The sequence below is a fragment of the Ranitomeya variabilis genome, chromosome 4, assembly GCF_051348905.1.
Source record: "Ranitomeya variabilis isolate aRanVar5 chromosome 4, aRanVar5.hap1, whole genome shotgun sequence".
Taxonomy (NCBI): Eukaryota; Metazoa; Chordata; class Amphibia; order Anura; family Dendrobatidae; genus Ranitomeya; species Ranitomeya variabilis.
This window is the reverse complement of record NC_135235.1, coordinates 18684370-18699451: the sequence shown is the minus strand read 5'-3', so window position 1 is coordinate 18699451 and position 15082 is coordinate 18684370. Positions and strand designations below refer to the sequence as shown.

The following is a 15082-nucleotide window of genomic DNA, read 5'->3' as shown; positions in this document are numbered from 1 at the left end:
AGCTGTACATATATAATTTTAGACAGGAGATGCCCAGGTTATACAAGCTGTACATATATAATTATATACAAGAGAAGTCAAGGTTATACCAGCTGTACATATATAATTATATATAGGAGATGCCCAGGTTATACCAGCTGCACATATATAATTATATACAGGAGATGCCCAGGTTATACCAGCTGTACATATATAATTATATACAGGAGATGCCCAGGTTATACCAGCTGTACATATATAGTTATATACAGGAGATGCCCAGGTTATACCAGCTGTACATATGTAATTATATACAAGAGAAGTTAAGGTTATACCAGCTGTACATATATAATTATATACAGGAGATGCCCAGGTTATACCAGCTGTACATATATAATTATATACAGGAGATGCCCAGGTTATACCAGCTGTACATATATAGTTATATACAGGAGATGCCCAGGTTATACCAGCTGTACATATGTAATTATATACAAGAGAAGTTAAGGTTATACCAGCTGTACATATATAATTATATACAGGAGATGCCCAGGTTATACCGGCTGTACATATATAATTATATAGAGAAGATGCCCAGGTTATACCAGCTGTACATATATAATTATATACAGGAGATGCCCAGGTTATACCAGCTGTACATATATAATTATATACAGGAGATGCCCAGGTTATACCAGCTGTACATATATAATTATATACAGGAGATGCCCAGATTATACCAGCTGTACATATATCGTTATATACAAGAGATGCCCAGGTTATACTAGCTGTGCATATATCACTATATGCCGGAGATGCCCAGGTTATACCAGCTGTACATATATAATTATATACAAGAGAAGTCAAGGTTATACCAGCTGTACATATATAATTATATACAGGAGATGCCCAGATTATACCAGCTGTACATATATAATTATATACAGGAGATGCCCAGGTTATACCGGCTGTACATATATAATTATATACAGGAGATGCCCAGGTTATACCAGCTGTACATATATAATTATATACAGGAGATGCCCAAGTTATACTAGCTGTGCATATATAATTATATACAGGAGATACCCAGGTTATACCGGCTGTACATATATAATTATATACAGGAGATGCTCAGGTTATGTCAGCTGTACATATATAATTATATACAGGAGATGCCCAGGTTATACCGGCTGTACATATATAATTATATAGAGAAGATGCCCAGGTTATACCAGCTGTACATATATAATTATATACAGGAGATGCCCAGGTTATACCAGCTGTACATATATAATTATATACAGGAGATGCCCAGGTTATACCAGCTGTACATATATAATTATATACAGGAGATGCCCAGATTATACCAGCTGTACATATATCGTTATATACAAGAGATGCCCAGGTTATACTAGCTGTGCATATATCACTATATGCCGGAGATGCCCAGGTTATACCAGCTGTACATATATAATTATATACAAGAGAAGTCAAGGTTATACCAGCTGTACATATATAATTATATACAGGAGATGCCCAGATTATACCAGCTGTACATATATAATTATATACAGGAGATGCCCAGGTTATACCGGCTGTACATATATAATTATATACAGGAGATGCCCAGGTTATACCAGCTGTACATATATAATTATATACAGGAGATGCCCAAGTTATACTAGCTGTGCATATATAATTATATACAGGAGATACCCAGGTTATACCGGCTGTACATATATAATTATATACAGGAGATGCTCAGGTTATGTCAGCTGTACATATATAATTATATACAGGAGATGCCCAGGTTATACCGGCTGTACATATATAATTATATACAGGAGATACACAGGTTATTCCAGCTGTACATATAAAATTATATACAGGAGATACCCAGGTTATACAAGCTGTACATATACAATTATATACAGGAGATGCCCAGGTTATTCCAGCTGTGCATATATACCGTAATTATATACAGGAGATACCAAGGTTATACCAGCTGTACATATATAATTATATACAGGAGATGCCCAGGTTATTCCAGCTGTACATATATAATTATATACAGGAGATGCCCAGGTTATACCAGCTGTACATAAATAATTATATACAGGAGATACCCAGGTTATACCAGCTGTACATATATAATTATATACAGGAGATGCCCAGGTTATACCAGCTGTACATATATAATTATATACAGGAGATACCCAGGTTATACCAGCTGTACATATATAATTATATACAGGAGATGCCCAGGTTATACCAGCTGTACATATATAATTATATATAGGAGATACCCAGGTTATACCGGCTGTACATATATAATTATATACAGGAGATGCCCAGGTTATTCCGGCTGTACATATATAATTATATACAGGAGATGCCCAGGTTTTACCGGCTGTACATATATAATTATATACAGGAGATGCCCAGGTTATAACGGCTGTACATATATAATTATATACAGGAGATACACAGGTTATTCCAGCATGGTTCACATCCAGCAGACATGATCCATTACTTTTATATACAACTAGCTGTACTACCCGGCTTCGCCCGGGGTAATAACTGCTGTTAGCAAAATAGAATGTGTTAACAAAAATTTATTCTGCACAAAAAAAACACAAAACAAATAGATAGAAATGTAATTATTAAAAGGCAAAAACTAAGCTAATAGAAGCATTTTACAACATATATTTCAACACCAGAGATATTCCACACAGATTTAACTAAATTGGCCAAGTAATGTGAAGTAATCTTCTATTACTTATTCGAGAGCCTTTTGATAAACGACATTCTTAGTTTTTCCTTCAGGTGCAAAGACAAACAGATTTTTGGCTGTTCCAACTCTTGAACAGGCCACATAAAGTTGACCATGAGAAAAGCATGGAGATTGTAAATCTAAGCTAGCTGAAGATCCCGGCGTTGCCTGGGCATAGTAAATATCTGTGGTTAGTTATAGCACCTCACTTCTCTTATTCTCTCATCACGCCTCTCATTTTCCCCATCACATCTTTCATTTTCCCCCTCACATCTCTCATTTTCTCCCTCACACCTCTCATTTTCCCCTCACTCCTCTTATTTTTCCCCTCACTCCTCTCATTCCCCCCTAACACTTGTCATTTCGACCTCACATCTGTCATTTTCCGATCACTCCACTATTTTCCCTCACTCCTCTAATTTTGCACTCACACCTTTTCATTTTCACCTCACACCTCTCATTTTCACCTCAGTATATACGTTTGTCATCTCCCTTATATATAGTATACACCTGTATGTCATCTCCTGTATATAGTATATACCTGTATGTCATCTCCCCTGTATATAGTATATACCTGCTGTGTGTCATCTCCCCTGTATATAGTATATACCTGTATGTCATCTCCTCCTATATATAGTATATACCTGTATTTAATCTTCTCCTGTATATAGTATATACCTGTGTCATCTCACCTATATATAGTATATATCTCTGTGTAATCTCCTCCTGTATATAGTATATACCTGTATGTCATCTCCTCCTATACATAGCATATACCTGTATGTCATCTCCTCCTGTATATACTATATACCTGTAGGTAATCTGCTCCTGTATATAGTATATACCTGTGTGTCATCTCCTTCTGTATATAGTATATACCTGTGTGTCATCTCCTCCTCTATATAGTATATACCTGTGTGTCATCTCCTCCTGTATATAGTATATATCTGTGTGTCATCTCCTCCTGTATATAGTATATATCTGTGTGTCATCTCCTGCTGTATGTAGTATGTACCTGTATGTCATCTCCTCCTCTATATAGTATATACCTGTGTGTCATCTCTCCTGTATATAGTATATATCTGTGTGTCATCTCCTCCTGGATATAGTATATACCTGTGTGTCATCTCCTCCTGTATATAGTATATACCTGTATGTCATCTCCTCCTGTATATAGTATATACCTGTATGTCATCTCCCCTGTATATAGTATATACCTGTGTGTCATCTCTCCTGTATATAGTATATATCTGTGTGTCATCTCCTCCTGTATATAGTATATACCTGTGTGTCATCTCCCCTGTAAATAGTATATACCTGTGTGTCATCTCCTCCTGTATATAGTATATATCTGTATGTCATCTCCTCCTGTATTAGACCTCGTTCACACGTTATTTGGTCAGTATTTTTACCTCAGTATTTGTAAGCTAAATTGGCGGCCTGATAAATCCCCAGCCAACAGTAAGCCCACCCCCTGGCAGTATATATTAGCTCACACATACACATAATAGACTGGTCATGTGACTGACAGCTGCCGGATTCCTATATGGTACATTTGTTGCTCTTGTAGTTTGTCTGCTTATTAATCAGATTTTTATTTTTGAAGGATAATACCAGACTTGTGTGTGTTTTAGGGCGAGTTTCGTGTGTCAAGTTGTGTGTGTTGAGTTGCGTGTGGCGACATGCATGTAGCGACTTTTGTGAGATGAGTTTTGTGTGGCGACATGCGTGTAGCAACTTTTTGTGTGTCGAGTTGCATGTGACAGGTTAGTGTAGCAAGTTGTGTGCAGCAAGTTTTGCGCATGGCGAGTTTTGCGCGTGGCGAGTTTTATGTGTGGTGCCTTTTGAGTATGTGCAAGTTTTGTGTGAGGCAACTTTTGCATGTGTTGCAACTTTTGTGCATGTGGCAATTTTTCCACGTGTGTAAGTTTTGCGTGTGGCGAGTTTTCCATGAGGTGAGTTTTGCACGTGTGGCGAGTTTTGCATGTGGAGAGTTTTGCGCGTGGCGAGTTTTGAGCGGCGACTTTTGTGTTTCAACTTTTCTGTGGCGAGGTTGGTGTATGTGTGGTGAAATGTGCGCTGAGGGTGGTATATGTGTTCGAGCACGTGGTAGTGTGTGGCGCATTTTGTGTGTGTGTTCATATCCCCGTGTGTGGTGAGTATCCCATGTCGGGGCCCCACCTTAGCAACTGTACAGTATATACTCTTTGGCGCCATCGCTCTCATTCTTTAAGTCCCCCTTGTTCACATCTGGCAGCTGTTAATTTGCCTCCAACACTTTTCCTTTCATTTTTTCCCCATTGTGTAGATAGGGGCAAAATAGTTTGGTGAATTGGAAAGCGCGGGGTTAAAATTTCACCTCACAACATAGCCTATGACGCTCTCGGGGTCCAGACGTGTGACTGTGCAAAATTTTGTGGCTGTAGCTGCGACGGTTCAGATGCCAATCCCGGACATACACACATACATACATACATTCAGCTTTATATATTAGATGTATCTGTAGACTCAGTGGATGGTTACATTTCCTCCTCCGTCGGCTCCTTTCTTTCCCGGCTGTTTCCTCTGGTCAGGATCACTCGCCCTCCGCTCTATCTATATTTCATGAACAGAATCGCAGGAGATTCCCGGTGACCGGAGTTTGGTTCAGAGTTTTACTGCCGGATGTTAAACAAATATTGCAGAGCAAACTGCACCAAATCCATCAGCGACATAAACCTGATTACACAGGGAGCGCAGATTTACAAGAGACGAATCTTAGCCGAATCTTTTTGGGAAATGGAAAATTGACATTCGGGCAAGAAATTTGATTGTAGTCAATAAAATTGAATAAAATTGAATTATTGTTGTTTTATACTAACTCATCATCAATTCTGCTGGAATAGAGGAATGAACTTTTCATGGATTCCTTAGGGAATATTTGTGATGTCGCTGTGGAGCGTGGGTTACACATTTAGTTTGTGACCTCCATCATTAACCATCAGCTCTCTCTGAGTTCCTTCCACTAGTCCGGCATTGAACCCCTTATTCCATAAACATGTTTTGTATTTTAAAAAAATACTTATAATTATAATTTTCTCTTTACCCCTCTAGTGTTTTTGTTGCATTTTGAACATAACGTTAATAAAATGACAATTTATACATTGATATATCTTTTGATTTTTCTTTTCAATTTTTTGTGTTTTTTATGTAACTATTATATTACCCTAGAAATAAATATAACGCTAATTCTAGCTCCAGCCCTATCCCTAGCACTAAGGCAGACATTTTCAGTCGCCAAAGCAATTGGTGCCTAGTAGAATCACACCGTTTGCACGGCTTCCTCCGCTTGCTACATTCCTGGTCACTGCTCACATTATTCTGCTCTTTCTACATCTAATCGGGACCCCCAAAAATACTGATGCAAAACTGATCCTGCGTCCTTTTTGGTGCAGCGTCTAATCCTCACGTGTTTTCTCTGTCTATGACTTATATTTAGCAGGGAGCAGGGTAACGCCATCGTGTGCCATAGAGATTAGGTTGGGAATTGCTAAATCTGTAACTAGCGATCTGATCACTGCTGGGTAGAGATGATGAAAACAGCCGTAATTCACATTCAGCAGATTTGCTCAAATTTGGCACGGAAATTTGACTCATATTGAATTAATGGAATGTGCTCTGATTGTCCTAATTATACCCGGCAGTTCCCCAAATAAATGGATGATTTATGAAAGGGGTTGATACAACAATAATGCTTTACTCACTTATCTCCTCATCTGTTCCTATGGGCACAGCTGCGCGCTGGTTCTTCACTTGCTCCATAAGCTCCAGAACTGGAGGCCTTGACCCTCATCATGACATCACCCCACCGGCCCCGAGAACCGGTCGGGCACATTATGGGGGTCCCAAGATCTAGTGGCAAGGAATCTCAATTCTAGTTATGGTTAGGACCTCCAGCGATCACTCATTTATCCCTTTTTCTGTCCATAGGTGATAAATGTTGACTGTAGGAAAACCCATTTTTATGTAACATCTTAGATAATTCCGGGTTGTTAGAGGGTCTTCTATTTAGGTTCATCATCTCTTGGCCATTGTGGGGAGCAGTTATAAAGAGAACCTCTCTGCCTGGAGGACCAGTCCTGACCCACATTACAGACACAGCTTACTGATGTGATTGGCATCATGTAGTACTTCAATTCCCCTGTGGGTGAGCTGCAGGAAAATTGAACTAGATTTCCCAATGGATAAGAAATCATCTCTGGGGATCCAAGCAATGAGGAAACTTTGTGATCTGCTTATTGTGAACTGTTCTGAAAAGTAGTAATTGTCAAAAGTAGAGACCCCCTCCTACTCCCCATTATAAGGAAAACAAATTATGAGGGCAGTGATTACTTAAAGGGCCAATTAGAGAGGAGTGAATTGATTATAAATAAATAGATTTTTCTGGGATATTCCAAGAAATGTTAATTTCTGGTGAATCTCAAATTTTTGGAAATCAATTCGCTCTAACTGTTTTTGACTGGAAAAAGGTTAAAATAAAACAAAAACTTTCTGTTCATCTTCTCATCTCCTGTTCTGCCGCCTCTGCTGCCACCACAGGTCCTCGACCCTCCACAGGTTCTCGACCCTCCACAGGTCCTCAACCCTCAACAGGTCCTCGACCCTACACAGGTCCTCGACCCTACACAGGTCCTCGACCCTTCACAGGTCCTCCACCCTCCTCAGGTCCTCGACCCTCCACAGGTCCTCGACCCTCCACAGGTCCTCGACCCTCCTCAGGTCCTCGACCCTCCACAGGTCCTCGACCCTCCACAAGTCCTCGACCCTCCACAGGTACTCGACCCTCCTCAGGTCCTCGACCCTACACAGGTCCTCGACCCTACACAGGTCCTCGACCCTCCACAAGTCCTCGACCCTCCACAGGTACTTGACCCTCCTCAGGTCCTCGACCCTACACAGGTCCTCGACCCTCCGCTCCGGGATTCCCTTTTTCCTCCTACAAGACCAGGAGGATGGCGCAGGAGATGGACAAGCAATGGAGGCAGCATGAGAACAGGTGAAGTACAGTGAGTAGAAAGAGATATTACTTAACATTTTAACCCCTTCCACACGACCATTTGGGCAAAATTTATTCAGATCAAATCTTCATATCTGTTGTCTAAATTTGATCAAATTTTGGGACGTTCACTCATCTCAGATCAAGGTCGTGTCCCATAATAAATCAGGGGACCTGACATTACAGGATAAGTGGGGTCCTGCTGGTCAGGATTAGAAACTTCCCCTCTCACTAGTCCTTAATGGACGAGGTGCTAATTGTGCTCCTATGGGCACTGCCCCCGGCCCCCCATCACACCCCTCTCCATTATACCCCCTGTATGAGCTGTAATCTGCTGATACGACTTCTTACAAGACTCCTCTTCAGCTCCGATGTGTGAGGTTCACCCTCGACAGCTGCACTGAGTGGATTTACACTCTCAAGGATTATTTTCTCTGCCTTAAAAAGCGGCAGATTTAATTACAGACTCTCATTATCCGCCAGGTAGTGGCGATGTAATTACCTCCTGATAACATATCCTGCTATATATAGGACTGCGCGGGATATCGGTCACCTAAGTGTCATTAGTACTTCCAGCATCGCGGAGAACGGATCGTCAGCAATATCTACAGCCATGCTTTATGAGACTGTGCAAATTAGTTAATGCAGCGCTAGTTGTATGGAGCCATCCCCAGGACTGGATGAAAGACTGTGGAGTCGCCGGAAAATTAATTTATGGAAGAGAACAAAAAAGAAAAGAAATATAGTCTAAAATTGAAAAATAATGTCGCCATACAATGCACAAATAATAGTACCATATACTGTACACATATTAATCCTATAGACTAAACACCTAGTGCCACTGCATGGCCTTCTTATACTAAAACCACAGTTATCATAACTAAATAGTGCCGCCACATGTACATGATACTGCTGTATATCAGCAGTATCATTTCCATATAATAGTATTATTGCATGTCCGTATTTTACCAAAGCTACAGCTTTCATAGCTCAATAATGCTGCCATACAGTGTCTAAATTACTGCGCCATGTAAAATAAACCTGATATAATAGTGTTATCGAATGGTCACATTTTACCCAAGTTATAGGTAAATAATACCGCCATATTGTACGTAAATAATAGTGCCGTGTAATTAGCACATGTATAATAAACACATAATGCCATGGCCAGGTTTTGCCAAAACAACAGCAATAATAGCTAAATAATTCCGCCATCTGATAGTATTATTGATAGGTCTTATTTTACCAAAGCCACTTGATAGAAGTTTAGAGAGGAAAGTATCAGGAGGGCAGGATGGGCGGTTAGCCTGTTATTTGGGCTGCCCCATCGGAGTCTCCATCATTTTTTACTGGAATAGCACAGCATACAGCACTATTCTTGCTTTCTCAATGGCGGAAACCACAACAGAACCCCAATGGACCTCATTATGAGTGAAAGGGAAACATCAGCCATCAGGCGCCATTTTATCCGTTGAGTGATGGACCTGACACATGACTATGGCTTTGCTCTGTGCAACTCTCATCATGTTCCCACTTCATCTAATAAAACAAAAAAACTACCGTATATACTCGAGTATAAGCCGAGATTTTCAGCCCAAATTTTTGGGCTGAAAGTGCCCCTCTCGGCTTATACTCGAGTCATGATCGGTGGTGGGGTCGGCGGGTGAGCACTGTCATATACTTACCTGCTTCCGGGGCTCCTGGCGCTGTCCCTGCAGTCACACTGTCTTCGGTGCCACAGCCTCTTCCCCTGAACGGTCACGTGGGACCGCTCATTAGAGAAATGAATAGGCTGCTCCACCTCCCATAGGGGCGGAGCCGCCTATTCATTTCTCTAATCAGCGGTGCCGGTGACCGCTGACAGAGGAAGAGGCTGCGGCACCGAAGACAGGCAGGGGGAAGGAGCGGGACGCCGGGAGCAGGTAAGTATGACATATTCACCTGTCCGCGTTCCGGGCGCCGCGCCATCTTCCCGGCGTCTCTCTCTCTGCACTGACTGTGCAGGCAGAGGGCGCGATGACGCATATAGTGTGCGCGCCGCCCTCTGCCTGATCAGTCAGTGTGGAGAGACGCCGGGAAGATGGCGCCGAGGAGCTGCGGCAAGACAGGTGAGTATGTGTGTTTTTTTTTTTATTGCAGCAGCAGCAGCTATGGGGCAATAATGGACGGTGCAGAGCACTATATGGCACAGCTATGGGGCAATGGTACAGAGCACTATATGGCACAGTTATGGGGCAACGGTGCAGAGCACTATATGGCACAGCTATGGGGCAATGGTGCAGAGCACTATATGGCACAGCTATGGGGCAACGGTTCAGAGCACTATATGGCACAGCTATGGGGCAATGGTGCAGAGCACTATATGGCACAGCTATGGGGCAATGGTGCAGAGCACTATATGGCACAGCTATGGGGCAATGGTGCAGAGCACTATATGGCACAGCTATGGGGCAACGGTGCAGAGCACTATATGGCACAGCTATGGGGTAATGGTGCAGAGCACTATATGGCACAGCTATGGGGCAATGGTGCAGAGCACTATATGGCACAGCTATGGGGCAACGGTGCAGAGCACTATATGGCACAGTTATGGGGCAACGGTGCAGAGCACTATATGGCACAGCTATGGGGCAATGGTGCAGAGCACTATATGGCACAGCTATGGGGCAATGGTGCAGAGCACTATATGGCACAGCTATGGGGCAACGGTTCAGAGCACTATATGGCACAGCTATGGGGTAATGGTGCAGAGCACTATATGGCACAGCTATGGGGCAATGGTGCAGAGCACTATATGGCACAGCTATGGGGCAATGGTGCAGAGCACTATATGGCACAGTTATGGGGCAACGGTGCAGAGCACTATATGGCAGAGCTATGGGGCAATGGTGCAGAGCACTATATGGCAGAGCTATGGGGCAATGGTGCAGAGCACTATATGGCACAGCTATGGGGCAACGGTGCAGAGCACTATATGGCACAGCTATGGGGCAATGGTGCAGAGCACTATATGGCACAGCTATGGGGCAACGGTGCAGAGCACTATATGGCACAGCTATGGGGCAATGGTGCAGAGCACTATATGGCACAGCTATGGGGCAATGGTGCAGAGCACTATATGGCACAGCTATGGGGCAATGGTGCAGAGCACTATATGGCACAGCTATGGGGCAATGGTGCAGAGCACTATATGGCACAGCTATGGGGCAACGGTGCAGAGCACTGTATGGCACAGCTATGGGGCAATGGTGCAGAGCACTATATGGCACAGCTATTGGGCAATAATGGTGCAGAGCACTGTATGGCACAGCTATGGGGCAACGGTGCAGAGCACTATATGGCACAGCTATGGGGCAATGGTGCAGAGCACTATATGGCACAGCTATGGGGCAATGGTGCAGAGCATTGTATGGCACAGCTATGGGGCAATGGTGCAGAGCACTATATGGCACAGCTATGGGGCAATGGTGCAGAGCACTATATGGCACAGCTATGGGGCAACGGTGCAGAGCATTATATATATATGGCACAGCTTTATGTGGAGTATCTATGGGGCAATGGTGCAGAGCATTGTATATATGGCACAGCTTTATGTGGAGCATCTATGGGGCCATAATGAACGGTGCAGAGCATTATATGTGGCACAGCTTTATGTGGAGCATCTATGGGGCCATAATGAACGGTATGGAGTATCTATTTTTAATTTTGAAATTCACCGGTACCTGCTGCATTTTCCACCCTAGGCTTATACTCGAGTCAATAAGTTTTCCCAGTTTTTTGTGGCCAAATTAGGGGGGTCGGCTTATACTCGGGTCGGCTTATACTCGGGTATATACGGTAAGTGGAATATTGCATTTTACGTTCCTGTGCACACCAGTCTCAGAGGAAGCAGTTGACATCCAGTCTTGCGTCCTCTGAAAAGAACAGGGTACGGCCTGATTTGCTAAGGTGAACATGATGATTTTTGTTTGCTCCCATTTTACTCCTTGAAGTCAATGTTAACCCGCTGAATATCATTTTAATCATGTGACCTTTTTACTTTATGTGCTGATTAATTACATAGTTATTTATAGTGTATATCCTAAAAGAACAGATGCAAGGCAATATTGGGAACTTAGTATAGGTCGACTCACACAAGCATGTGATAGTTTTTTAAAACAATTATGTTACATTTTGGTTGGGGTTTCTCAACTTCAAGAAAAAATCCTTTAAACCTGTAAGAGTGCTTGTATTACTTAAATTATTGGTGTGGCTGTATAGGCCATGGAACGAGAATGAAAATGATATAGGTCTTGTAGCAATCTGATGAGCCAGTGCTGAGAAATCAAGGTTTGAATGTACATGTAGTATTTGAGCTCCTCGTGGGCGTGTCATTTGCAGTGCATGGGCATGCCCAAGCCATAGCACTTCCTGGTTAATTTGCCTGTTGTTTTAAAGCTTAATTTCTCAGCACTGGCACATCGGATTTCTACAAGTGAGGTGTCATTTTTATTGTTATTCCCAGAACTATACAGCCACGGCACTAAAATCATTCTCATAGGTTTCCCTTAAAATCTACATTCAATAGGCCCCATGGCTTATTAGTGGGGTATCTATGTAACTTTTTGCCACTATAAAGGAAAGGCAGACGATTTCGAGCTGTGTTTCAGAAATTTAGAGCTTGGTGTCCTATGAAGATAAAGATACTCCTATAAAATTGATGAGAACTTTTGTATCAAATGCCGTCAAGTCGCTACAAACTAACGAAAGGAAATGAAACGAGATCAGCGTTTCCTGTAATGACATATCTGGTTATGAAAGATCTCATTGCTGGGTGAACCCATTGAAAATATGAGAAAAGACAATGAGTATAGCCTGGGGACATCTGTCATCGGAAATCCCACATGTCCAATTACTCCGAGTATAAAGACCTCCAAATCCATGTGTAAGTATCTCAGCAATTAGAAGCGGGGCGTATGCACGTACCTCCAGAGAGAGCTCTCCGTGATGCTTCCCAGATTGTAGTCATACAGCTTTGTCAGAATTAGTATCACCTGCAGGCGAGAAGGAGACAGAGAGGGAAAGACAAGCTCAGTTTAGTCTGAAACAATTACCGTCTGGTAAGAGCAAAATGGAGCCGACCCCAGGGGAGCGTTAGCATTTGTTATAATGGGCGCGTAATACAAATGAATAGGACTTATAAAGCTAACAGAGAGCGACGGGGAAGTTCGCAGGGAGCCGGCGCTGCGCCTCTGCCGGGCAACTGTCAACGTGGAGGTGTCAGATACCGAGCACGAATCATGCAAAGGCTCCAAAAGCCGGGAGCAACCGCAAGAACGCAGCGGCATTATGGGTAGAGAAGTAAAATAATATGCAAAACGGATGGATTTCATGAATACCAAAAATGATCAGTAAAGTAACAATGGCTAATTATTCAAGTGAATCGCTTTGAGGCAAAATACTTTGTATCCAAATGTGCCCAAAAAATAATATTCTCTAAAATCGGAATTTTGATTTAATTGGTATGATTGAAGTAAAACGGCAGCCGGCGGTCACCTGATTTGGTCCAATCACCAGTGTGGTTTCCACTGCGCCATCTCCGGCGCCTCCTGCGCCATAACACACGTCCCGTCACATCAGCGCAGAGGACGCCAAAGAAGGTTCAGCGAAGACCAGGCGAGAAGGGGGCCACACCGGAGAATGGATGACGGGCGAGTGACAATCATTAGCATTATTTATCCTTTACATATGATTATTACGCTTTGTCGTATGATTGTAGCCGCCTCCTCGAGTAGAGGTACAAGAGAGATGGTGGGATTGACATGACCCTTCTAGAAAAGATCCGTAGCTGAAGTTTACCCTGTGCTCCAATATTCCGGCCTTTCCTTGTGTGGAATAGTGTGTAGTATGAGAGGCAGTACATTGTATAGCAGACAGAGCTTTCTATGAGATCCCTGGGCCAGAGAGAAAGAAGGAAGGTAAGCAGGAAGGTAGAAATGCGAAAGAAGGGCAAGGAAAGAGGGGAGTATGAAAGGAAGGATAGAAAGAAAGAAAGAAAGAAAGAAAGAAAGAAAGAAAGAAAGAAAAAAGGTAGGAATGTGAAGGAAGGCCAAGGAAAGAGGGGAGTAAGAAAGGAAGGTACCATGGAATGAAGGAAAAAGAAATAAAGAAAGGAAGGAAGGAAGGGAAGAAAGAAGAAAGAATGAAGGAAAAAGAAGGGAGGAAGAAAAAGAAAGGAGGAAAATAAAGGAGTAAGGAAGGAAGAAAAAATGGAAAAAGACAGAAGGGATGAAGGAACTTAGGAAGGAAACAGAAAAGGAAAAGGAGGTGGTAAAATGAAGGAAGGAATGAAGGGAGTAAGGAAGGAAAAAAGAAAGAAGGAGGAAATGAAAGAAAGAAAGAGAGAGGGGGGAAAGAAGGAAGGAAAAAGAAGGGAGGAAGGACAGAGGCAGGAGTAAGGAAGGAAGAATGGAAAAAGAAGAAAGCATTGAAGGAACCTAGAAAAAAAACAAGGGAGGAAGGAAGGGAGTAAGGAAGGAAGGAAGGGAGGAGGAAAGAATGGAAACGGAAGGAAAGAAGAGAGAAAGAGCAGAAGGAATCAAAGAAGGAAGAGAAAAGAATGGAGAAAGGAAGGAAAGAAGGAAAACGAAGGAATGACAAGAAAAAGGAAGGAAGCAAGAATGGAAATGTAAGGAAGAAAGGAAGAATGGAAAAAGAAGGAAGTAATAGGAAGGAAAGAAAGAAGGGAGAAAGGAAGGATGAAAGAAGGAAGTAAAGAAAAAATGGAAATTAATGAAATAGGGAGAATGGAAAGGAAACTTTTAGAAAAATTGAAGACTAAATGGAAGGAAAGAGTGAAGAAATAATAAGAAAACAAATTTTGAAGGCAAGTGGGAAGGGTGGTGGAGGCCCATTGTCCTATGCCCCAATGAGCGTCTCGTATTCTGCTCCCGTCCTGCGGTCTCTCTGCAGACTCTGATACTGAGGAGATTTGTTTCGCTGCTTGAGATTTTACCAAACTTGGAGAATTGTTAACATCAAACTTCTCTATATTTCGTCAGAGACTCGGCTAGTCCTCTACAGATCGGCCGCCTCAGTCTTGTGTCCGGACTTCCTCCTCCTCCATTTCTGAGGACCTGCTGACATTACACCAGGACCTCAGTGAGGACCGGACCTTCCAGCAGCTCCTCAGCCACTTTAATGGTATCAAATACTTTGAGAAAAGGAATTTCCCGCTAAATGCCCCTCAATGTCAGAGGTGAATACAGACCTGATTAGTGGCGGGTTTAACACTGATTTCCTGCATTGAACAT

At 42.5% G+C, this 15082-nt stretch overlaps 1 protein-coding gene across 3 annotated transcripts in view; it reads right to left on the bottom strand.

The window, feature by feature from the left end:
• SORCS1 (sortilin related VPS10 domain containing receptor 1) overlaps window positions 1–15082 on the bottom strand; it is a 702133-nt gene that overhangs the window by 475457 nt on the left and 211594 nt on the right. For all 3 annotated transcript variants that reach the window (XM_077258071.1, XM_077258072.1, XM_077258073.1), the window contains exon 2: window positions 12756–12823. In XM_077258071.1, the coding sequence (XP_077114186.1) occupies window positions 12756–12823 (68 nt within the window). The remainder of the gene's footprint in view (window positions 1–12755; window positions 12824–15082) is intronic.